This window comes from Cyprinodon variegatus, unplaced genomic scaffold (genome assembly GCF_000732505.1).
Source record: "Cyprinodon variegatus isolate N-32 unplaced genomic scaffold, C_variegatus-1.0 Scaffold1522, whole genome shotgun sequence".
NCBI lineage: Eukaryota > Metazoa > Chordata > Actinopteri > Cyprinodontiformes > Cyprinodontidae > Cyprinodon > Cyprinodon variegatus.
In genome coordinates, this window is record NW_015151975.1 from 72242 (window position 1) to 73807 (window position 1566).

General features: G+C 44.7%; 1 protein-coding gene across 2 annotated transcripts in view; it reads left to right on the forward strand.

The window, feature by feature from the left end:
* LOC107103756 (septin-7-like) overlaps nt 1-1566 on the forward strand; it is a 40214-nt gene that overhangs the window by 8798 nt on the left and 29850 nt on the right. For both annotated transcript variants that reach the window (XM_015403572.1, XM_015403571.1), the window contains exon 3: nt 1073-1175. In XM_015403572.1, coding sequence (XP_015259058.1) covers nt 1073-1175 — 103 coding nt within the window. The remainder of the gene's footprint in view (nt 1-1072; nt 1176-1566) is intronic.

A 1566-nucleotide genomic window follows, 5' to 3' on the forward strand; every position in this document is an offset into this window, starting at 1 on the left:
GGTCCCCTGTAAAGCGGTTGGAGCTGCCATGATAGTGAAAAGGAAGTCCGGTTGATTTTGACTGACTGCTGCTGGCGTGATTAATATCTGTGTTATCTACTTCTTCATGTGGCTCTACACTTTTTTTAAAAATATAATTCCTGCTCTAAGTGGGTCGCTCTGTCGGCTAAAGGCACGTTTCAGGGTCTCTTTACTCCAGTTAATGATTATTTTAATAATTGATTGATCTAATAAATTTTTTCAGCCCTAGTTAAGAGCAGAACTCCATTTATTGCTGTAACTTCGCTCCAATAACCAATAAAGTTGTTAATCCGCCTTTATTATTCGTTCTAATGGTTTATTTTTGTTTTATTTGTGTTTTTCTTGGATCCTGGACCTGCTGACCCTCGCTGCTTCCCATCCTCTGCTCTCCATCCCAGCTGTAAGTACTCCGCTCGGCTCATTCCTGTAAGGTCAAAGGTCATGGGAACCAGAACTGAGCATCGAAAGGAATGTGTGGTTTATTGATGTTTACAGGAAATAATGAAAAATGGAGTGAAGTTCTGTAGCTTCACTGATTCCTTCATCAGGTTCCACCAATCAGCTGCTGCTGGGTGGATTTCCATGCAGCTGCTCTGTTTCTGCTCCCAGACGTTTGTTAGAGAACCACGGGTTAGCTTCTGAAACCAAACGCTCAGTTCTGAACATCTGAACATGCAGAGAGGGTGGATCCACCGGGGCATGGATGGAACAGGGTGGTGGCAGCGTTATGCTGGGGGAAGGAAGCTGGAATACAGAGGGATCATTGTGTCAGAGGTCCAGCTTCCAGCAGGACCTGAAGGCTACCAAAGAAACAATGGAAGGGTGGAGAAAGAAGAACTTCATCAGCTAGAATTGCCTAGTCAAAGTTCAGAGCTAATGCCAAAGGAAAATATGTGATTCCCAGACAGTCTAATGTGCTAATGATACCTTTCAGTTTCCAGATGTGCAAAACCACAAGAGAAATAACTGTTAAAGGTGGTGACATGATGTAAAGACAGCTGCCCACCGCACTAATCAGGTTTCTAATCTGTGTGTTAAATTCCATCTGCAGCTACAGAAGAACTTGGAGGGCTATGTGGGCTTCGCAAACCTTCCCAACCAGGTGTACAGAAAATCGGTGAAGAGAGGATTCGAGTTCACGCTGATGGTTGTGGGTGAGTCGCTCACTTTGGTCGCCTGCGTGCATTCAGGTGTTTAGCAGTGAGGACAGGAAACAGGAAGTCCTCCCGCGGATCTCTTCCTGATCTGCTGATTGGTCCATGGGACGACCGCAGCGATGCCAGCTCTAAAGCCCAGGAATCTGTTCCACTGCAGAGGAAACTCTCCAATAATTCTATTCAGTTCCGTTTGTTTCTATAAAATCACAGAACACCTTTCCTCTCAGCTCTATAGATCCACATCAACCAGATCATCAGTCAGATTAAAGTTCTCTATGTAAATCCAGTCCAAATTTACAGGATGAGCAGTTAGAAAGAAGAAATTAGTTCGACCCTTCAGCAATCCCTCACACTAAGCATACAGCGACAGTGGAGAGGAAAAACTCCC